At 41.5% G+C, this 19,577-nt stretch overlaps 1 protein-coding gene across 1 annotated transcript in view; it reads right to left on the bottom strand.

Annotated features, from left to right (window-relative positions):
- Positions 1-3,500: 3,500 nt before the first annotated feature.
- LOC145399787 (uncharacterized) overlaps positions 3,501-19,577 on the bottom strand; it is a 36,220-nt gene continuing 20,143 nt past the window's right edge. Inside the window, exons 4-6 of the mRNA XM_080272336.1 lie at positions 12,129-12,254; positions 7,563-7,642; positions 3,501-3,762 (exon numbers count right to left, since the gene is read on the bottom strand). Coding sequence (XP_080128462.1) covers positions 3,546-3,762; positions 7,563-7,642; positions 12,129-12,254 — 423 coding nt within the window. The 3' untranslated portion in view covers positions 3,501-3,545. The remainder of the gene's footprint in view (positions 3,763-7,562; positions 7,643-12,128; positions 12,255-19,577) is intronic.

Here is a 19,577-nt window from a genome sequence, read left to right as displayed (position 1 = left end):
TGGCATCTGGCAATGAATGAATGAATATATATATATATATATATATATATATATATATATATATATATATGTAGTAAAAGCTTGATATAACGAACACGGGATAAAACGGAAGCTTGAGAAAACGGAACAACTTTTTTCTGTAAGGTACTCACAACATACTGGAAGTTTTCCGTTCTGTCGCGAATCGTTGGGTTTCCGTAATGGAAACAAGCTGGTATGTCCATGGCTGTGGAAAAATCGCTATGCACAAGTCATATCCCCCCATTTGGAGGTGAGTTTTTCGCTGTTTTATTTATTATTATTACTGTATTATTATCATTATTGTGCGTTCTGACTGCTCTGTGTGTATCATTATGACTAGCATAGGCAGCATGTCTGTGTGAAGCAAAAGAAACTGTTTAGTAGCAACTGTTTATAGGCTGCAGGCCATGAGTTAGGGAAGAATTATCGGAAAATTCGCAAATTTCCGGAAAATTTCATTCCATCTATGGTTTTGGAATGGAAGCTTGAAAAAGCGGAATATTTGATAAAACAGAATAGGGGTTGGCTGAATCATTCCATTATATCAAGCTTTTACTATATATATATGTAAATATATATATATATATATATATATATATATATATATATATATATATATATATATATATTTTTTAAATTTATATTTACATATATATATACATATATACACACACATATATGTTCAACCAGTTTCATCATGTTCCTATTAACTTAATGCTTCACACTTATCCTTTATGGATGTAAATACAGGATATTATGGAGTGGCAAAAACAGCTGGCTAGCTTGGGTGCAAAATGTTTTCTTGACTTAGCCTTGTTCAAGCTCTTTTACTTACATCAGCCCTGGCAGTGTTAGTCTGATGTGCTTCATATGCATGCCCTTGGATGTACAGTGTATGTAGGCCTTAGGGGAGATCATGGATGTGTTCCAAAATTTTTTTTTTTTTTTTTTTTTTTCCACCATCTAATTGGGACTGTATATCAAAGAAATTGACAAATTGGCATTACAGATAGTAATCAAAGTTTAACAGGCACTGTCTGTAATTTACTGTAAATTCAGTAGCAAAAAAAAAAAAGTGCCATATGATGACTGGATATTCTTTACTGACTACTTGGCATCCCCATATGAAGTATCATGGTGTTCATGCTCTCACCCCCCTTTAGCACAGTGATGTCTATTTTAAAATAATCTTTCCACATCAAGATGATTTCAGTTAGAGGATGTCATTATATAAAGGGGTTAATGATTTTATAGAGAAGGTCCCAAAACTTTAAATAACTTCAGGAGGTGATTCTTCAACTAACTTAGGATAAAACATTGCTACATCAGAATGGGTCCGTTTCTCAGCTGTTATGGAGCAAAAATTACTGTTTGCCCTATGGTCTAAATTGGTGTCCCTCATAATTCACTAATGCAGTCGTCAGTAATTGTTGCCCAGTAACATTTGTGAAATGGGCTCTTGGTGGTGAAGATTTTTTTACTGAAAATTATCTCAAGAATAATTGCCAAAAGCTTCTGAAATTAGGACACCAAGTCCTATTTGGTTCAAAGGTGCCTGGAGACAAGAATAAAACATAAAATGTCATTGTTGTGAAGATGTAAAATACAGAACAACATACTGGATGAGCATTTACAGCATAACTGGAGTTGCATAAACTTACACACACACACACACACACACACACATACACTCTCTCTCTCTCTCTCTCTCTCTCTCTCTCTCTCTCTCTCTCTCTCTCTCTGTCACACACACACATGCACTCGCACTCTCTCTCTCTCTCTCTCTGTCTCTCTCTCTCAAATGAATTTATTCCCCTTGAACAGACCTTTCATAGTTTAGGGATTGAATTTAGCCTTCATTAATCCTATAAAGGTGAGCAGCTCTTCTTAATTAAAATAAGAGCATTCAGTTGCACCGTAAGTGAACCAAAATATACATCATGATTGATGGGATTAAATGTGATTTGTTTATGAGGGGAACCTTTATGATGGCTGGGCAGATGATTCACTTAAACAAGGACATGATATGAAGTTCAGCAGAATCAGGTTATAAACTGGCTGATTATACTTTAGAGTCATAACATCTGGCATCTCATGCTATACTTTATACCTCTGCTGACCAGCTAACAGAGGATTTTTTTTTTTTTTTTTTTTTACTGTAATAATGATTGCTTTAATTTTTAAGCATTTTATCGTTGGGCCAAAGTGAACATTTGTAAACATTACTGGGAAGAGAATGAATAGTGATTTTACCATGTTTTTATAAAGAAACCAGTAATTAGAATTCAGCAGCTTTAATGCTGTAAGATTCCCGTTGAAATAATTTAACAAATATAGAATCCTCTGTACATTATTTAAATCTTTTTTAAATGAAAAATATATAAAGAATTTTCTCTGGGCATTTTATTTTACTACTTACAGATATCTTATTTCCTGCCTGCTCTCACTGATATGGTGTGTTCATGCCTTCAGAATTTTGTAAAGTGAGCAATGTTCTGAACTGTGGTGCATATTATAGTTCTGTATTTTCCAAATACAGTTATCCTATTTTTATTGTACAAGTTGAGCAGAACAGCAGTGTGCTTGTGCTTGGCGTTGTGTAATGGGTGATATTTCTCATGTTAGCACTGCACTGTTAATTATACATGAATAAAAAGATAAGCAATTTATGTGTGTTGTTTTTTATGTCAGATATTATACAGGAGTTGAAGTATGACAAAAATAGCTTTTACAAGCTATCACTGAGTTAATCACTATATTCTGTACTGTATTTACAAACATAATCTCCCGTATATACCCTCATGAAAATGTTACTGTATATGCTTTAACCCGTTAACTCCGCATGGCGTTTTTTTTGGAGGTGTCGGTGGTGTGAAGACATAGGGGTAAAAATGAAATTTCCCAAAGGCCAAATTTTGTATTAGGATTGAGAGAACACATGGCAAAGTATATAGTAACGAAATATTAGGTCAATATTTACCTTGGTAAAGCCATGGATGAACATCAAAGTGTCTGATTCCCTATTGGAATGTATGGTTTTCGTTTTCTATTTCGGTTCGGTTTTGAAGGCTCAAACATGACTGCATGGGTCGGCCTTGGTCACCATGGCACTATATTCGAAATTCACCTGCGCAGCCAGGGCTGTATTGAGCAGTCGCACTCGGAACAGCCCAGGCTGTATAGAGCAGTTAACGGGTTAATTTATACATAGTAAGGATTAGACACTTATCAGGCTGAACGTGTCAATCTATTTTTGTACTAATAACTGATTTCCACCATCATCATTCATACTTTAATTGGTGGTAGGGTGTTGCAAGGTAGATGTAAAATAACAGTTCTGAACGGCACCATGTTACCCACTTCCCCATTTTGTGTCAAGATGGTCATCAAAGTAACATTACACCATCGTGCATTAAAGAAGTGTTGGTATAGGTGTATATGTTTGTACTGTACAGAATGTCATCCATTAAAACTACCAATACCTTTACTGTATTATCTCACACCAGTACAAAGAATCAACTATTTTATATCTCGGTTGGCAACTGAATTTGTTGGTCGTGTTCAGTCTGTTGTTGTTGTTGGTTGGGCTCATCAGTGACAGTCACCTCTCCAACACTCTCCTCACCCAGGAGGTCTCTACCCTGCCCATCTATATCATCAGGCGTTTTATACAGGTCCTCGTTGATGTTGTAGTTATCAGGTGAGCCAGGGCAGTCCACGTTGAACCACCAGTCACACACCCTGCCATAAAATATGATAGATGAAGTACTTTAATGTATATAAAGATCCATTCAAATAACTAATAATAATCACTGTGCTTTATCCTGTGTGGTGCTAACAACCCACTTACATTTTGTACTGTATGTCATTACCCACCCCCCTATGCTAATGTTTATGAGTGTAATCACCCACCCAGCCACTCTCCATAATTATGTGCTACCATCACACTTTGATAAATCCTCCCACATCTATTGTTCAGTGCATACAATGTGTACACGAGCATTTCTTGTGTGTTGTTTTCACTCTTGTAAGTCTTCTCAAAATAAATTTTCTTAGATTAACTCTTATTTGCAAAACTCCACTTGTGAACTAATTGAAAGGCAAGAGAACTGAATGACTCTCATTTGATTAATTGTTAACCTGCATGGGGACCTGCTGAATAATAATATTTGGCAATAACTAGAGTAAGATATCTGAATACATCCATCGTCTAGAAAGGTTTTAATATTCTGTTCTAGGCTACCTGTTGCTTGAATCCTCTCACTATGAGTGGTCTGTTAACTGCAAAGATACCCTGGTGGTGTTAGGAATAAAATGCTAATTGTAGGTCTCGATCTCCAGCAGCCTTTCGCTTCAGTCCCTTGACTCTGAGGTCACATTTGATGCCCTTATCCCAAGTCTTTTTGTCTTCCTCTTGCAGATTGGAGAAACACTAATGTGGGACTTTAGTGTGTATTGACGTTTCGCCTCATGGCTTCCTCAGAATACAATTGCTGAATATAAACCAATTTCCTGTATATATAGCAGAAGGCAGTGGGGGGGGGGTTAAGGTATTGGCTATGGGTGGTAGGGGGGCAGGTAGGGTAAAGAGAGGTCCCAGTGGAAACTGATTTCAGATCACGGCACAAGGATGGAAAGATTGAAAAGAAACAAGGGACAGGTGTAGTTAGAAGTCCTTAGGGAGAGGGAAGGAATGTTGGGTAAGGAAATAGAGGTCACAAGGGGAAGGGGATTGCCGATCCCGGTACAGGTGTGTGTGTGTGTGTGTGTGTGTGAGAGAGAGAGTGATAAGATCCACTGTTCTGTTCAGTGGTACTGGAACATGCTATAACAGGTGCCTCCAGACATTTGCGTAATTTTTAGTCTGCTTCCTGGTACACAATTTTTTGCATTTTCCCATTTCATTACATAGCCTGAATTAAATCTGTGAGCTACACCTGCGTTACTGATGTTGTACCAGCTCATTGCATACTTGTGTTTCTTTTATTCTCTCTTCCAAATCACGCCTTGTTTCACCTATGTGGACCTTATCACATACTGCACATGGAATAGAGCAAACACCTCTCACGCCTGTGTTGCTGGTTCATACTTTGCATCTGACCAAATCACCCACTGTCTGATGACTTAAAAGCTACCTCAGTTCCTGAATTCCTTAGAAACCGTGCAGCGTCGTTGCTCGTATTGTTATTTGGAAAATGCAATTGTAATGAAATGGGAAAATGCAAAAGTTTTGTACATGGAAGTTGACTTATTTAAAAGGACGCAAATGTCTGGAGGCAGCTGCTATATTATGATCCAGTACTACTGAACAGAACAGCGGATCTTATCTATTTATCTACCTATTGCCAGACGCCTTAATCCCGTAAGGGGTGGCCATGAACAAATCGCCTCCATGTCGCCCTGTCCCCCGCCATTTCATTGCCCTGCTTCCAGCTCACACCCCTCTCTCTCATATACCTCTCCACTCCGTCCCTCCATCTCATCCTTGGCCTCTCCCTTCCTCTCCCCCACTCCACCTCACTCACATACACTCTCTTCGTCAGTCTCTCATTCTCCATCCTTTCCACTTGGCCAGACCACCTCAGTGTGTTTCTCCTAACGCTTCCTAAGGATCACATCCACATCCACATCACAACGCTCCTTCATTTCCTCATTTGTCAGTCTGTCTCTCCACGTGACTCCACATGCTCCTCTCAAATGATTCATTTCCACTGCTCTTACTCTTGACTTCTGCCCCTCCAACAAGGTCCATGCTTCACTTCGATACGTTAGAGTTGGTATCTCAATATTGACATGTAGTAACTTTTTCACTTCCATACTCACTTCCCTGTTTCTCATCACTGCTTTCAAGGAACCAGCAACCTTTCTTCCTTGTTGTACCCTTTCAAGCACTTCACCCTCCAAACTTCCATCCTTACTCATCACACAACGCAAGTACTTAAACGCACTCACATTTTCTATTTCCTCCACTGACTTCACTTCTCTTGAAGACCATAACTTTACTCTTCCCTACATTCACTTTTAGATTCTGTTTCTTACACACTTTCCCAAACTCATCCACCAAGCCTTGCTGCTCCGCTTCGTCTCCCCCCCCCCCCCCGTTTCCTTACTCGTTGTCGTCGTGGGGGGGCTTCGGAAACGTCGACTGGGACTTGATACGTGGGGGAGCTATAGCAGGGTACCTTCATGCACTAAAAGTGTGGGAGTCTGGTTGCTAGGTGGATGTCGCACTCACGCCTCCACTTTGTTCTACCCTCTCCCCTCTCCTTGAGTCGCTGTCGCTGTCTCTACTAATTTTGCAAGGCTCTTTTCTTCTACTATTGCTCCTTCTTTCCTTTTCTCCCATCCTCTATCCTATCTTTGGCATTAAGTAGTGTGGAAATTTCCATGTTCATCAGAATTCTCACTGTGACCTCGAGTAAGTTGCAACAGGAAGGATATGGGTGTTCCCGTGGGCTATTGGTCATGGTGGTTCGGCACCATCCCAGTATGTGGACCTTTGCAGAGACAGACCTTTGCAGAGGCGGAACTGCTACTAAGTGGCAGCTTTCGGTTCCGGGGGTGCTGTTGCTTGGCGGTAGGACTCTCGGCCAATAGCCGGTGGCCCAGCATTGTGCTGGAGGACTTGGTCCTCCCGCACAGTGTTGCTATTCCTTGTAGGGTAGGGTAGGGAGTGCATACTAGGAGCTTGACCTCTACTTGGGTCGTTGGCCGGGCCTCTAGACTCCGCGTTCCGCCCAAATAGTCTTTTTTTTTTTTGTCAATAGTCACAATGAGCTTTATCATTTCCTTAGTAAAAATTCATGGATATTGTTACAGGTTCCCCCTCCCCCGTTCTGCCGATTGTTTGACCCCAACGACGACCCCGGCCTCTCTTCCCGGACTTTCTCTTAGTCAGGTGGATCCCCCCCCCCCTTCTTTTCCTCCCCTTTCCTTCTCTTCCTGTTCTCCTCCTATTTCGTCTTCCTCCTCCTCTCCTCATACAGTTACATCACCATCTGCTTTACCCCAACCTGCCTCTCTCCCTGACGTCCACATATCTCCAGTTTCCTCTTTCTCGCCCTCTATCATCGTCACCCTAAAACCTTTCCAGGTTCCAAATGGCAGCACAGGGTCTTCAGCCCCTCTGCCAACAAGTCCCTGGCCTCCTCTACTTCATTTGCAACCCAGTCTCCACTGCCTTCCTGTACTTCTCCTCTTTACTTCAGTAATTCTTCGTCTACCTCTATCGCTACTTCTACCTCCCCCCTACTCTTCTCCCCCTGCCCCTGCTCTTCTATCTTCTCTACCGTTCCTGTTCCTGCTTCCTCACTGATTGACCCTGGACCTTGGACTAAGTTCTTCAATATACCGGCTGGCTCTCCTCTCTCTTCTGATGACCTCTTTCAGTTACAACTCATCCGTCAGGTTGGTCCCAATGTTCTCCTCCACTCCCGTTTCGATGACTCACGCCTTCACTCTGAACAAGCTGCAGCCATGTCCAAACTTGTTGACCATTCCATCACTTCACATAATTTTCACAAAGTGATTTTTGTAGTTACCTGTAGACTTGATTGAAGAGTGTCTGGTTAGGGCAGAGGAAGGAGTACTTCTGTCCTCCAGGAACACACCAATGCCACACCTGCATAACAGTACAAAATACAACAAAAGTACAATTGAGATACAAATTAAAATCTTCACTCAATGTACATGTTATTTTCGTGTTACTTTTAGGCATTTTTATTTAGCTCAGGAGAGACTTTTTAAGCTGGAGGCGGTATAAAGATAATTCCTTCGGTACAGGAGATCCTAAGTAGAATACAGCTGTCTGGAGCCAGCAAGAATATAGTGGGATCGGAGAAAAGGGGTTAACTGCATCGTAATGGCAGGCACTGAAAATTTTGGTATGCAACAGAGCACTAAATACAAATGCTATAAAGTGACTTGAATAAATTTGTTTGTACTCGCATTAACACATACAAGTGAACAGGAATGAATTTGAACTGTACAGTATAGCTAGACAGAATGAAATATAGATTCATGTAAGATGTGTTGCGCAATGTCTACTGATGGAAGAATAGAAAAGAGAATGTTTAACTGGGAAAGCTACATTGAAACCAATGATGTGAAGAGGTTGACGAAAAGTATGTAACCTACCATGAATTTGATGATAAGAGGGAGTGTAGTAGGCTGTGAAGATGCTAGGAAGTGTTAAGTGAAATGGGTGAGAATGTGTTATTCTCACTGGTTAAGGAAGCTCCTTAACACCTCAACTATCCCTTGCAATTGAAATAGTTTTAATGTCATACTCCACGCAAATAATGTACAAAAGGATAACTATAGTCTGTTCACTTTAATTTGGTGTAAAATTGCCATCTCACGCTTGACTGCAGTGCTGTAACGATATACCGAGTACCCTAGAATGTGCTATCACGAAGTGCTATGAAAATGATGTAGCGACATAATTTTGTCTTTTGCTGTAACTGACCTATGGGAAATAAGCTGCAAAAGGACAAAAATTTCTGTCTAGTTAAAATGAGTGAACGATGGCAGTATCCTTAAAGAAACAAGTTAGGAAGAGATGCTTGGTAACCTCCCTAACCACCTCAATCCCTATTTTAGTCTTGCTATAGCCAGGCAATTTTATAAAATCTGGGGCAACCATTTGTGGTGATGTAGTTAGAAACACTCTCCATTAGCCGCCTCACAACTTTGCGCTTTTTTAGCAGCATAAAAGTTTCTGACGGTGGAAAGAATAAAATTATAAAAAGTTACTGAAGTGGTTAACCGACGGGAATACGAATTAGTGAGCCTTGGAAGTTGAACACATACAGTAGGCCTAGCTTATACAAGGAATAGAAATTGATGAATGAAATATTTATGGAGATGCATATGACAGACTTGCCCCTTTTTACTTGCCTCCTTACATTTTTTTGTTTATTTATTTATTTATTTATTTATTTATTTGTGAGATAGAGACACGAATTTTGAAGACTTCAGTTATGAAACAGTGGAGGTATGACTCACTTCACTGGACACGTTCTTTTGTGCTGACCCCTTTATGCTATCCACGCCACTATTAGTGAGAAACAAGTTTATCATGATAATGTTAGTCACTGTACTGCAGGAGAAATAATTAAACTAAATGTATGATGTGAAGCGCAGTCAGAAAAGTGACAATAATGGAAACAGAAACGGTGGAGTCACCTAGGAAATCAGTAAGCTGTGAGGGTCGACGCAGGAAGAGGTAAGCTGGGAGATGGTGTTGGAGTATGGACGAGCAGTCAAGAAAAAGGTGACGGTTAGTCACAGGGCAGGTACAGTGTGAACAGACGGGCTGAAGGTCATGACTCATTAAATGACCATGAGTGAGGCGGATATGGCCCATCGACGATTGGGGCGAGTTGGTGTGTCTCTGGGAAGAACTGGGGGTTTAACACTATGAAGTTTGTTGTGAACACAAATACTGTAAGCGGCAATAATATAGACGGCTACTGTGATAATGAAAACTCTAGTAATAGCAGAAATAAGCGAGCTGTGTAAATAAATTGTGATGCGAGATAAATCAGTGATGCACACATAACGATGTTATCGGTCAGAATATACAGTCAGGAACAAAAGCTGAGTTACAATTCCACTGCGCCTACTTCACACTTAGGACATATCTTTCCCTTTCCTCCCTGACGCTTCATATCAGAGAGATTATTCTACGGGCAAGTAAACATTCCAAGCCTCTCTCAGCTTAGGAGGTATTATAGCCAACTACGGGAAGTTAGAGGACGTCAGATCTTAGCTGAACTTTTGTCCCTGTCTGTACACAAGGGAAGTAAGTGCAACACTAATGGAGTTGACAACACACCCCGCTCTGAAGGAACTTAAATTTCCCACCCATCATCACGCCACCTACATTTGACGCCACGCTAATAAGTCTTTGTCAGTTTAGCCTCCGCAGTGCCATGGCGTATTCTTATTACAATACATTCTTGTTATTTCCAAGCGATTTTATTTAGCCTTGGAGAAACTTCGAGTTAAGGAGATTATAAAGCCTTCACTAACCCTTCACTAGAAAGGGGTGTCCTGTAGGGAAAAAAAAAAAAAAAAAAAAAAACGGACTGGAGAGTCATCATTTGTGTGCCAGAATCTCTTTCTAAGCTGGGGGGAGGGGGAGGAATCGTGCATTGTTAGCCTAAATGAAAGTATTACCCTTACTGCGAGAACTGTTAACCCCTTGAATTATATGACTTTATTTTTCCTTGTTGCTTAGCCTACAGACGATTTCATTCGTCTTAGGATACACCTCTGGCAGTTCATGAAGGCTATATCAGCTAGTTCCAAAGTATTTACTTCAGATAAACGCAGTCGACTGAAGCCACCTAGTAAGAATTAAAAAAAAAAATGTACGTCACTGGCGTGATCCCTTGAATCAGAACGAATTATTTATTCTTCATATTTCTTGGCTATTTTATTCACTTCAAGAGAAATTTCGAATTGACGAAGGTAGATAAAGCGCTTATCAAAGCCTGTACTATCTGGCGACTCTTCCAAAGACGAATAAAATCGTCCAGTAAACAAGTGTAACATAAACATGACTCATCTGGCTGAAGGGGTTCAGGGATAACACGTGTAACCTGCAGTGGCGCAGCCACTAGCCAGAGAGATGGCCGAGGTGTAGATTTCCGTTCTGTATACCATTTTTACACGGCGAGTTAAGTTCGATTTTCCCAAGATGTTCATTCTTCTATTTTTTTCCTTTTTTTCATCTGATCAAACCTAACCTATCCGAGCCTAACAGATTAACCTAATCAACAGCCTAACCAGACCTGATGCTAAGAAAACAAACCTAGATCTTCCTGGAAGAAGAATGCAAAAATGGTAGCCCTATACAGAAGGGAATCAGCAGCCGGGGTGGCACTGACCACCCCTGAAATATGCCTGCCTACCACATTTTTAAAACCCGAGTTACGCCAATGGTGACCCAGCAAACAACTGTAGCCTACAGATTTCCTGAACTATCAGCGGACAAGAACTGGTTTTTACCGTGTGACCATATTCCAGAATGCAGAGGAGGGTTTCTTGATAGGCCTCCCACCCCCCCACTCCTCTATATTAGGCCCCACAGACGGCTGCTAAAGAGTAGTGCGGGGGTTGGAATATAATGGCTGGTGATTCTAGTTTTAATAATGACAAGAGTAGACTACTCACAACATGAGAGAGAGAGGAAATTATTCCACACTTACTTGATGTGTGGTAATTCACTGTAGGTTGTGGCTATCTCCGGTGGAACTTTAAATTGTATGTACGAAGTGTAAATGAGTGTCTTTGTATCAAAATAAGTTTTTTGTGTGTGTGATTTACATAGCATTGTTCTCTTGTTACAGTTTGGTCTAGTCGGCTGCCTTGTTTTGCCAAAGTAGCAGATCTAAGCAGTGTCTGTAATTAACCTACATCTGATTCATCTTGCAGCTTTGTTTTGTCAAATTAATGTCACTGTGAGTGTGTGGACCCTAGACGGCCTCGCAGTATTCCAAGTGTGGCCGAACAAATTTTTTGAAAGCAAGATTTTCATGTCTGGGCTACAGCTTCGAAAGTTTTTGCGGAGAAATCCCAAGGCACGGTTAGCCTTTGCCCTGATGCTGCCTGGGGGTGTGGCCCACCTCAGGTTCGAAAGAGATAGACACCCAGGAACTTATGTAACTTATGAGTAACTTATGTATCTTTTTAATATCGACATCACATACAGATGAATATCAAGGTGCCATGTACAGAAATAATGTTATAAGAGAGAGGTGCTAAGAACCTTCCTAAGCTGACGAAAATATGGCCCTTGAATTTCCTTGTCGTTAGCGCTGATGGGGTATGTCTTTGAATGAGCAACACAGAAAACAATGACATAAATGTTACAGAAGATTTCAAAGGGATAGTAATTTTGACAGGAATTTTTGATTGGCGTCTGGAAAATATACAGTATACTAAAGAGGGCATTTTTTTTTTTTTTACATGACAGTGAAACATTTTGAATTTTCTATTAAAGCATGATGTCTTTCATTAATATAATTACCTGCGGCCGCCAAAATAAAAGCCCTGAAAGCCAATCAACATACAAGGAAAATATAATGCGTGACACTCACTTGACACTGAGCCTCGGGGTCGGCGTAGTAGCCCGGGATCCTGTCCTGGCACGAAAAGGAGAGTCCCGCCGGCACCTCGGAGTAGGTCGGGTAGTCCACGCCGCCCTCCCCCACTTGACGCCGCTCCTGCAGGTCATAACACCACACCACATGGGTCAGCGGGGAAAGACAGCATCACAGCAGAGAAAGTCAGCCTAACATACGCCTACTCTACGGCATTCACAGACATGCACTCCAGGGTGTCATTATACTCTCTCTGGTTGAGACTCCTGTTCATCGCAATGGCTGTCTTGTTACGGTGAGGAAGCAACGAGCCAGCTCGCAGAGGGAGTGAAAGTACGTGGCGACCTCCTGACCCCTCGTCTCGAAGATTAAGGAAGCAAATTAAAATGGGCGGCGAGGGAGACTTACGCACCATTACGACAACCGCCCCTGCCACCCGCCTTTATGAGACGACTTCCGGTGCTTGTGTGTGCAGGTAACGGCCACGCTGCGCTAAGATTTATGGTGACAGTAGTGCACATTGTATGCTTCCCTAATGCATGTGTACGGGACACACTGAAGGCCGTCTACTTGCTACTTCAGCCCGAGAACATCTTATATTTTATGTTACGGTATCTACGAAGGATGTTATTCATCTTAGCTGAGATTTTCGAACTGGATATAAATATATATATATATATATATATATATATATATATATATATATATATATATATATATATATATATATATATATACATATATATATATACATATATATATATATATATATATATATATATATATATATATATATATATATATATATATATATATTTAACTTATCTGAGCGAATTCGAAGGAGGGAGGAGGCGAGGTAGGCCAAGGAGAAGGTGGAGAGATATGGTGGATGAATGTGTGAGGAAGAGAGGTTTGGAAGTCGGTGAGGCTAGGGAACTGACAGGAGATCGAGCTGGCTGGATGAATTTTGTGAGGAGATGTGCATGATCAGGGATTTTTGGCACCCCTTTTTAACGTGGCAGCGTCTGGATTGACTCTGTCGGATACGATATGTGAAGCTACAGAACGTGGTGAATGTTTTTGGCATATCCGATAGAGCCAGGATTCCGGGGGCTTGAATGATGAGTGAATGGAAGCGTGGCCCATTGGATTGGGCAATTTTGGGCTGTCTGGACTTTGCTACTCCTCACCCTGCCCTTGGGTGGGAAAGGAGGTCCGGATGATGATGATGATGATGATTATATATATATATATATATATATATATATATATATATATATATATATATATATATATATATATATATATATATATATATATATATATATATGTACGTATATGGTAGGTGGGGGCTCCCACCATCCACTCACTCGATGTAGTACTGCTTTCGGGTGTCTGCCCTTTCCTCTCCTCCATCCTTCTTTCTTTCCACCCTCTTCTGTCTTTTTTTCCTTCATTCTTTCCTCGTCCTTCTGCCTACGGGTGCCTTTACACTCCCTCTCCTGTCTTTCTTTCTTTCATTCTTTCCTCTTCCTTCTGCTGTCACTGAGTGACAAGTCAAATGGCTTCCTGTACACCATGAAAACATTTACTACGCTGGATGGTAACCATATAACCAAATTTTGGCGCCTGGTGGTTTAGTGGGTAATTACGAAGCTCCAATCGGATTGAGCCGGTGAAGGTTTATATCCAAGGTAGGGATGTATCGGATATCCGCATCCGCATCCGCACCCGCGGAACATCCACATCCATTTCGACATCCGAATCCGCATCCACGCTTATGTAAAAATATACATCCGCATCCGCATGCGCATTGGCATTTTAATCAACATCCGCATCTGCATTTGAACGAGACATAAAGCGGATGTGATGGGTCACTGCATAATCGTGACTTTAACTGAAATGTACGCCTTCGTTATGAACAAAAACGTTAGTGTTTTCCGTGATGCGCCTTGCTTGCTGTGTTTACTGTTTACCCTGGTAGGCGGTCATAAGGACGAAAATTTTGTAGTTATTCTATTGTGCTTTGGTCTGCACAAGACCAAAGTGCTATGACTAACTCCACCAAGCCGATAAGAGTCGTATGGGTAATACTCGTAACCTGATGCTTTGTAATGTCTAACAGGGTTAATAGGAGTCAAAAAGCATTTATATTGGTGTGTATGGCTGTGTGCGTGTATGTGTTATGGAGACTATGGCTAGGGAAGTGTCACAGTAAGTTAAAGAAAGGTGCTGAAAGTACCACTGTCTGAAAACACTGTATTTTTTACAATAGCTGAGTTCATTATGAATATTTTAAAAGTAGGAACAAAGCAGATCCCAAGCAGGGATAAGGGATAGGCAGCTGTCTCCAAGGGCCGAGCTTGAGTTAAATGATTAAGCAACAATATATCCTGAAAACATCCGCATCCGCATCCGGGAGGATGTCATAGTTTCACATCCGCATCCGCAGTTTTTAGAAACAGACATCCGCATCCGCATCCACAAGATACAGAAACATGATATCCACATTCACATTCGCAACCGCGGATGTTTAAAGTCTACATCCGATACTTCCCTAATGCAAGGGGTGGTTGGGGTTTATTGCTCACGTAATGCCATTCAGGGATGAGTGAGGCTGGTCAATCTCATCTTAAATGTCAGGACCAACTTGCCTATCCCCGGGCTCCTACGCTGCTCATGGGGAAACGTAGGACCGTTGATGAATGAATGAATGAATGAATGATATACTATATATATATATATATATATAAATTGTGTGTGTGTGAGTGTGTGTGTGTGTGTGTGTGTGTGTGTTGTGTGCGTGCATTTTATAACTATGCAATCAATGTTGATATCAGTTATATAAATTACATATATCTATCTATCTATTTATAGACAAATGGATGTAATTTGAGGGGGTAAATCGCCTCCAAGTCCACTAGCAGGTTGCCTCCTGTCAACGCACACCACACTCTTTCATACACAACTCACCTCATTCCTCCATGAGATCGAGGAGGAAGTGGAGGGATGAAATGGAGAGGTGATGGAATCAGTGAGGGTGGTGCGAGATGATGGATAGACCGATGTTCGAAGGCAGCGTGATATGAAGGCCACTGTTTGTGGAATTAAAGTGTGTGGCTACAGAGAAAGAAAGACAGACAGACAGACAGACAGATACGTATCTAGATAGACAGGCATGTAAAGATATTATTTTAATATCAACAGTTTCCATCAGTAACATACTAATAAACAGGAAGAGTGGGGTATAGTATGAAATCTAAGGTAACAAGCATATAGTCACTCACAGAACAATTAGCTGACTGATCGCTCGGTACTGGACCAGTGATGGCATTTACCGCTTACATAACTTATATCAACAGTGGTCAGCAGACGGTACACATTCGTAAAGTCGGCGAGACAACTGTCCTCACAATTTTGTCGAATATTATTTGCAGCTGACAAATCATATCGACCTTTTCTAGACTAATGCTGCTTTGGTTGGTGCAATTTTTCTGCAGTGTAATCACCAAACTTTGGGAAGAATATTGCATATTTATTTCGCTTATAGTACGGAAGAAACTGAAACGATCATCATCATCACCATTATCATCATCAACACCATCATAATCAACATCATCATCATTATCATCCACCTGAAGTTCACCGTCGAACAAAGGGCCCTTACATCCCTTACCCTTGCAAGCGGGACTCCCAGTCGCTGTCACGTCACTCCTGCGGAGTGTAGTTGTCTGACTCATCTCTCCACCTCTAATCAACAACTAAAACACCTTACACAAATATCACAAATATAACGTACAGTACAGTGCTTCAATCCAATTCCCCACCATGCTTTTTGACGTACTTTTATTTTCACGCAGTTTATGGATTTGCTTGCTTCTTTTGCCCTCATGACAGGCAGATTTCTCACACACTTTTGAATCAGAAGGTCGAAGGTCAAGGCCAGCTTATTGATTGGGTTGCATTTTCTTGGGGTCTGGGAACTCCCTAGTGCCCCATTCTTAACTCTTTTATTTTGCATATAGAAGATAATGTTAATATTTCTTTGCGCTTCTGGGAATGTAAACTAATGAAGCGAAATTCCAGCATATTCATAAATTCTGTTGCTTAATTTAGCGAGTCACCATTAGATTTTTACCGTTCCTAGACGATGTAAAGGAACTATTGACCACAGATGTAAACTGAGGGGTATTTATGAAATCACCATGCACCGGAAATGTTGAGTTTCCTCCAAACTGCACCAGCGCCCGACAACCATACAATACTCTCATTTTCTTAACTGGGTCAGATTTTCATTTTGCAGCTACGTGTAATTTCACGTAGTTCAATGTCAGAACAGGACAACGCTACCGTTCTACATCCTTCCTGTAACACCTCTTTCTGAGTTAACATCATTATACTGGTGTTAATATTTTGTTACAATTCAGCATTCGAGATGGAGAGATGGCAATTTTAGGCCAAGTTACAATAAACATGGTTTTAATGACGTAGAGGTGGTGTATGTATGAATGTATGTATGTATGTATGTATGTACCGGTATGCATGTATGTATGTATGTACCGGTATGCATGTATGTATGTATGTACCGGTATGCATGTATGTATGTATGTGCCGGTATGTATGTACTGTATGTGTGTATGTATGTAGGTAGGTAGGTATGAATGTCACCAAACTGAACCCTGACAAACACATGCAACCAGTTGGGTCGATTTTTTTTTTTTTTTTCTGAAGATGAACAGAGGAAGGAAAAACAAATTAAATAAAAAATATATATAATCCATACACCAGATTACAGGTGTCCTCTATTAATAAACAATCTGTAACAGTTGGACTTGAACAGCTGTAGGCTGAAGTTTGGGAGGAAACTATTCTGGGGAAGCGAGTTCCAAAGAGATGAAGTGCTGGGAATAAAAGAATTTTGACAGGCAGTTCTGCAATATGGCAATGTAACAGTACAGTCATAAGCGCTTCCAGATGCCCGTGTAGCACGGGGGTAGGCTTGGCGAGGCAGGACAATGGATGCAACTTCGTCTGAGCATTTGCCATAAAAGCGTCTGAAAAATAATGCAATAGAGGCAACATTCCTTCTTACTTGTAGGGAAGGTAGTTCATTTGTAACTGCAGGGTTCTCAGTAATTCTTACAGCTTTGTTCTGAATTTTTTCTAGTTTTAATACAACTTCTCCACATCCACTCCACAAGGGTGAACAATATTCCAACTGAGAGCTCATATGACCGCTCGTCATTCTGGGTTTGGCCCAGACTGATATTTTATGAAAAGTTATTTTGGCTACTTCTGTGCTCATGCAGCTGCTTCGTTGGATGTTTCTTGTGTGAGTGGTAGCGTGCCTAGAGTTTCTGAGTGTGTAAAACATACACACACACACACACACACACACACACACACACACACACACACACACACACACACACACACACAGATAGAGAGAGAGAGAGAGAGAGAGCAGACTTATGTTCTCTGAGGGTGTATCCGCCATTTTTGTGCACGTGCAAAGCTCACACCCACGCTCCCGGCAGGGTAAGGGTCTCCGAGTGAAGACAGGTGTTGTACTCTTGATATTTTAATTTGCCCCAGAGTTTCGTCCTTTTTCAACTTACTTCACGTATCTCGGAAGATGAAGAAAGTCTATACAACAGCTCTACTCCCTTTCCACAGCACCTCTTCGTGACTTAGTCACGGTGGCTGAGTGTTTAGCATCACTGCGAAATTCCCGGCCCGTTAGCGCCAGGGTTCGAATCGTGTGTCTATCCACCTTTTGTGGGTTGGTAGGTAAAATGAGTACCACAGTTACCTCCTTTAGATGTTACCCTAGGAACACCTAAGGGAGGCAACTGTGGTAACCTGGACGATACAGTGGTCGTGCATCCCAGGATACTGGGTGAAAAACCCGCCACAGGCTCAAGGCCGTAGTTTACAGAGACGAACACCATGGTTAAGCGCCTCATGGCGTCAGCTCCATCTACAGCCTACCTTGCCTTCACTCTTCGTGACTAGCATCATATTCTAGTTTTAATCTACTCTTACTATTCAGCATTCAAGATGGAGCGATGGTAGTTACAGGCTAAGTTAACGCAAAAAGAGTACAGTCATCAGCCGTACCCTTCACTCGTGCTCGAGACCCAGTAAGAAATCGATACGAGTCCATTTCCCTTGGAAAGAGACATTTTTATGTGGCAGCACTTGTGTAATTGGACGGCTCACCTGTCTGGCCACACAAACGTCCGTTGACTACATTCCAATTCCCAGAAAAATGGATGGTGAACTGCGGGAGAAGGGCAAATTAAACCTGCAGCCCACCTGGTCCATATTTCACATGAACCTGGAGGAAAACAACCACTACTATTACTGCTTCTACTACTACTACTACTACTACTACTACTACTACTACTACCGTACTTCCGCCACTGTGGAGCCCAGCCACTGTAAACACATAACTTTCGTGGTTTGAATAGCTAGTTGATGCCAAGCATAAGGCTTGCTAGTCCACGTGCGTTAGAACAACCGTAAGGCCAAGAAATCACGTGCGTTTATCTCGTCATTTTTTGGACACCCATGTTCTTTTAACCGTCCAGTGACTTAACAGTTGTTGATCTAAGGAAATACAAGGGTTATCTTTGTGCAGTAAATTAAATCAACCATACAGATCACAAGGGCTGAGTGCTTACAAGGGCACGGCGGGTAACGGAGGCATCACAGTGGTGGAAGTCGCCCCGTATGTATTTACTTGTGGCAGTGATGAAGGTGGTGATGGCGGCTAGCAGCGGTATTCTCTTGGGGCAACAACCTGGCGTCGAGGAGGTGGAGTAACTGTCACGCACTAGTTTACGGAGGGGCTGGCTTGTCAAGGGCCGAGGCCTGCATGATATTCTTGCCATTCCTGATTTTTTCTGTCGTTATCTAGCCCTTCCGGTATCACGCGTCTCTCCCAAGCTGAATAATATCGTCTGGATTAGGGCACAGTAAATTGGAAGGGGTACTCGAGCTGAAGGAATTATAGAGGATAAGTTTAACTCCTCCAGCTCAGTGTAAAGGCAAAGGTGGGAACGCTTAACCGTATTGATCTCCTTAACTTAGGCCTTTGAGCTTGTGGAAGGTTATTCACTCATTATCCTGGAACATAAGTCCACTGGATCATCCTGATTACCGTACTTACCTCCAGTAGCTGTAACTCAACGTACTCATTTTGCGTACTAATCCACAAAGTGTAAGGGTGGACGAACACCTGATATTAATGGTACCAGCTGCCTTCACCATGATTCAACTGACGCTAACGGACAGGCATCTTCGTAGCTAGTAGCACTAACCACTCAGTCACAGCAACAGGAGTTAAAAAAGATGATTAGATAAACAGACTGAACGTTTGAAACTTGCTATTAACAGTTCATGTCGGCTTCTCTTGAAAAAACAAAGCATTTTGTATTCAGT

Source organism: Coenobita brevimanus, chromosome 50 (genome assembly GCF_032717465.1).
Source record: "Coenobita brevimanus isolate Jiangsu-jjx chromosome 50, ASM3271746v2, whole genome shotgun sequence".
Taxonomy (NCBI): Eukaryota; Metazoa; Arthropoda; class Malacostraca; order Decapoda; family Coenobitidae; genus Coenobita; species Coenobita brevimanus.
This window is presented reverse-complemented; position numbering and strand designations above follow the sequence as displayed.